Consider the following 4,887-nt stretch of genomic DNA (forward strand, 5'->3'; position numbering starts at 1 on the left):
TAAACTAGGAGGTTACAGTATACAGAATCCACATCCACACAGGGTCTGGAAAGCTTGCGTCTCCCATTACTGGAAGCTCCCAAATGCTCACCAGGGGCGGGCAGCTCATTCCAGACGGCAGGATCATGTGACTCTGTGGAGCACGTTCAGGACTCTCTCTCTGTCCATGGCCCAGTGGGGACATCATCTTCTTCTGCCCGGCCATGGAGCTGGCCTGCATCAAAGCCATGCTCGAGAGGACAGCCTCACAGCCCAGCAGTCCTGCCTGTGAAGAACATTTTCAAATGACATATAAGATTCATAACAACAAAAAAAAAGAACCAGTATTGGTTTAACTGTGTGAAAATACCCATTTCATGTGGTCGCGGACTGAGCTGCTGGGCAGGTGGGTCATCGCCGTGGTTACTGTGTATCAGGGCGGGGGAGGGGAAAAGGCAATGGGGTAGAGGTCACACTACGGCTGTCTTAGGAGATTTTACCAAACCCGGTCATCTGGCACTTCACCCTGCAAAGAGAATAAGGAAAATATATTAAGCATAAATAAATAAATAAATAATAAAAGCTACCTAATTTTAAATGTACTACCTTATAAAACAGCTTATTTAATCACTGCTTAAGACAGAATAGAAAATGAAGCCCCAGAAATACACAAAATGCTTAGAAGAAATTCTGTCAAACCCACATCAGTTTCAATGACCTGTAATCTGGTAATGCACAAATTCAAAAAATGTACTGGCACTTACAGTCTGACACCAACAGATTTTAAAATCCCCAATGGTGGAAAACTGTTTGCAGCAGTAAACAGCTGTCATTACACCACCGTATGCTACAATATCTGCTGTGCAAGTCATGAAACGCACTGCTTTCTCGAACAAAAAAACAATCCCACAATGATGATAATTTATACGTTTCAACTACTTTACAAAATGCATTTGATCAAATTGCTAGTCATTAAAATTATTTTCCACATTTATACACACGAAAGGCACCAAGTCAATTCTGTTAAAAGAAATCCCAGTGATACATCAGTCCCCAGTTTGATCATGCATGTCGAGCACACTTAAATAAAACCCTCAGTGCCAAGCACCGTCCAGCTACTGCTCAATTGAATATGTTCTTTTCCATAGGTTAGATGCTATGTCAAGATCAATTTAACACAAACCATCCCTAAAACTGGCCTCGATATCCGACTACCAAGCAGAATGAATTAAATATGTGACCACTCTATAAAACAATTACTTGCAGAACTACTGTGAAAACTGATTCAATACTTGATCAAATAATGAATTTGAATTTAGTGATCAATGGTCATTGTTGAGACACCACAGCACACAGTGCACAACAACGAAATGTGTCCTCTGCATTTAACCCATATGCGACGTCGTACCTTGCTCAGGGTACCTCAGTGGTGCCTTGCTAGTCGGGGATTCGAACCTGCAATCTTTCAATTACAAGTGCGTGTCCCTAACCATTAAGACACCACTGCCCCAGAGTATTATGGGAGTCAATCCTGCCCCACCTTTACCTTCCCACTGCGACTCAGAGTAGGCAGGCGAGTAGGACAACAGGGTCACATGTACAAACTTTAGTGACTTGTAGCAATCCTCTTGATAAAAATGTACCATTTAAATTTTTAATGATTCCTCATTCTGAGTTTTCATTCAAATGAGATTCATTACTCTTTCTGAGAATAATAAAAAAAACACTACAACAGTAACAGCATGAGAAAGTAATGCATTTTTCTGGACACTACCATAATTTCATGCATTTATTAGGAGTTTGACTTACAGGCCTGACCATGCTTAAAAACTTCTACACATTAGAATCAAGACTTTTTTAATGATGGTCCTGCAGGGTAAACAGTCTTACCTCAGGCTCTCAGAAACCACAAAGACAAAAATGACATGTGAGACTCCCTACTCAGGCCCAACCTGTCGCTGACCTTAAGGACCTGATGAGTTTACCGATTCTCCCAGCATCCTCCTTGTAATATGCACATGACTGAACTGTCTGAGGCGCATGCAGGGGGTGAATACACCAAAAACGAAGACTCCACACAGCAGTTTCTAGGTACTCGATGCTGGCTATTACAAACATGAAAACTATGTATCTATACAAGCAGCCAGTTTCTTCACACTACTTTATACTGTGCTGCTGTTTTACTTTAGACCCAATCACAGAATGTACATTTTGCGTGCTTTTTCCAAACACAGAAGACAGGTCAACACTATGAATGTGAATCTTCAGCTATAATGACATAAAACACATATTGTAATATGTGTGTTTGGATACAATCACAACATACATCTTTAGAGAAAGTTACCATTTTACAATATCTATTCAATGAACCAGGTAGGGCCACTTAAATAATGTGTTGTGGAAAAAGACTTTTTGTTAAATTCACTTAATCTGTTTTCTCCTGTTTATAAGGCAGTGGTCATGTTAAAAATTCATTCTTCGCCAGGTGGAATCAAGGCTTTAAAGTAATGAACACCATCTAAGTGAACTCAAATTTCACTGCTGCCAAACATGACCCTTTTTGCATTCAGCCAAGTCTTTTCATCAAAGTGAGTTATGAAAGAAATAACTGCAACGTGCTGGTGTAATGCACTAAAATTTCTGTACTAAATGAACAAAAATAAATTTAATTCAACATTATACAAGAAGTCAATCTGCCCCCATTTCTAATGGGTTTACATTAAAAATTTCAAACCAGGTTTAGCAGTACATATGGAAAAAGTTGCATTTTATGCATCTTGCCATTTACTATAGCTACTAACACTATAAATAAATTTGCTTCAACCCATCTTAAAAAACAGTTTTTTCATTCTTTTTTGCAAGATTTCATAACATTTCTAATTTAACTGCTGCCCGAGTATATATTACATGGAAATTACAATTTACAGTGTTAGTCTTCCATACACTTGCCATACAAAGCTGTTAAGAGTACTTCTGGGTTTCCTTTATAATCATATTGGCACCCTAAAACCTAGGCCTTGCCCACAGCCAGTTTCTCCAAAGCGTAAAGCCTTGGACAAGCCCTGAAATCAAGAGTGAACAAAAGGTAAAATGTCCTAAGTTCAAGTTCAGCACCATTTTTGGCTATGACTGAAACAAAAGTAAAGACATACAATTCCTGAAGACACTGCATCCATTATATACAAAGTCTGATAAACATTTCTGACCATCAAACACGGGCACAACACCGAGCAGAAGGTAAACGGCATGGGTGTGGCACGAGGCAATACACCTTTCTCGAGGCAGCAACTTCACAGTAATCTCTAGCAGAAAAATAATACAGCGTGGATCTGCGGTGATGAAGGATACCGCACAACTGTCACATATTCACACATATTTAAAATTACTAGCGCATTTTATTATATGTTAAGTTCAATATACATATAATTGCCCATTCGTCGTTATTATTATTTAGGAAAAATGATATCACTAAGCCCGACTCCCCAGCAAGCCATAAGGGATATTTTTAAGCAGAGTAATCAGCAATGAAACACTGAAACGTTATTGCACGTCTGTACCTTTTAAAACATTAATGGGGTTTAGCAACGTATACTTAATCATGATCAAAAATTTCAATGAGACCACATTTAAAACAGGAATTCGAGATAAGTCGTTTTTAAAACTTATTGCTATTATTTAACGCGGGAAGGTAACAAATAAGTTTGTCTAAATAAGCGGGTACTTGACACTTCAGGCACTGAACGTAGAAACCTCGGTACCGTGGCTCGGTTTCAGCCATCGTTTGGCCACAACCACTAAACCCACCTGCAAACTGCGCTCAAATGAGAACCTGGCAGACGTTTCATTAATATAAAGATTAAAGGCGGTTTCTATAAAATCTGCTATTAATATTAAAACGGATCGTTTACTTGACTAATTAAATGTTAACCTCCCCTAAACCGGCTACCAGTAAGCCACAGCCAAAAGGTAGGAGTTAAAAGGAAAAAGGGGGGAAATTACGATTATTTTGTCATGCCGTTTAGTCATGCACACACAGCCAAAGAACAATGCACCCTAGCCCCCCCAACCCCCCCTCCCGACTGGTTAGCCTGCTAGCCTGCTAGCCTGCTAGCTGGTTATCGGAAACAGGCGCAGGGGCTAGCGCCTTAGCTACGCTGGCTATCCGCTAAAGTTCATCGAAGCCCGGCACGGGGAGCGGAGGCCCGGGGCGCAGCCGGCGAGCGGCTCAAACGGGGCTCCTCTCTCTTAGTCCGGGGGGAGGGGGTTTGTGTGATGCTCCCGTTGCCCGTCGCGTACTCCCCCGTTTCGCAACTAGTCGTGTGGGTCGCGTCTCTTTCATTACAACCGCGTAACCCCCGTCTACGTTTATATATTCGAGCCTAACCGCCAATATCCCACTGTACTTTATGGTCGAAGCCGGCGAGTGTCGGATATAGCTGTTTTACCTTACTGGTTTCCTCGTGTTTCGAAAATTATTATTAATATATATTTTTTTCAGTCTGTCCCTCGAGTTCCAGTTTTTCCCTCAGTTTACAAACACAGGAAACGCTACCGGAAGTGCTCCCCGGGGAGAGGGTTGGCACGTGACCGCGTTGGGGGGGTGGGGTTGGGGGGAGTTGGAGGTGGAGCGAGGAAGGGGGTGCCTGCCATGTCTGTTGAGCGTGTAATTGGATCTCAGGGCCCCTCCATTTTGGTTTGGGCCAGCAGTGTTACGGTGCGTCCATTTACTGGACTCATCAATTGAATAACGTTGGCCGTTTTTTTCAGGACGCCGTGTCTCGTATATCTATTTTACAACACAAGTTTCAGAGCTAAAGTGACCTTTAGCTTACGGGGATAAAACAATGTGCTATTTCCTGAAGGAAATCGTCGTATCAAAATTAAGTTTTAGTCACAGTCCCTGAGGTA

At 41.5% G+C, this 4,887-nt stretch overlaps 1 protein-coding gene across 5 annotated transcripts in view; it reads right to left on the reverse strand.

Moving 5' to 3' along the window:
• The window catches only part of LOC111854100 (uncharacterized), a 27,251-nt gene extending 22,699 nt beyond the window's left edge, over nt 1-4,552 (reverse strand). For 3 of the 5 annotated variants that reach the window (XR_011992618.1, XM_072715364.1, XM_072715361.1), the window contains exons 1-3: nt 4,425-4,552; nt 350-505; nt 92-265 (exon numbers count right to left, since the gene is read on the reverse strand). Coding sequence is in view for 4 of the 5 variants with exons in the window: in XM_072715364.1 (XP_072571465.1) it covers nt 92-265; nt 350-394 (219 nt within the window). In the remaining variant the exon portion in view is untranslated. The other 2 variants (XM_072715362.1, XM_072715363.1) reach the window with 2 other exon arrangements.
• Between the last annotated feature and the right edge of the window lie 335 nt (nt 4,553-4,887).

Source organism: Paramormyrops kingsleyae, chromosome 8 (genome assembly GCF_048594095.1).
Source record: "Paramormyrops kingsleyae isolate MSU_618 chromosome 8, PKINGS_0.4, whole genome shotgun sequence".
NCBI classification, from domain to species: domain Eukaryota; kingdom Metazoa; phylum Chordata; class Actinopteri; order Osteoglossiformes; family Mormyridae; genus Paramormyrops; species Paramormyrops kingsleyae.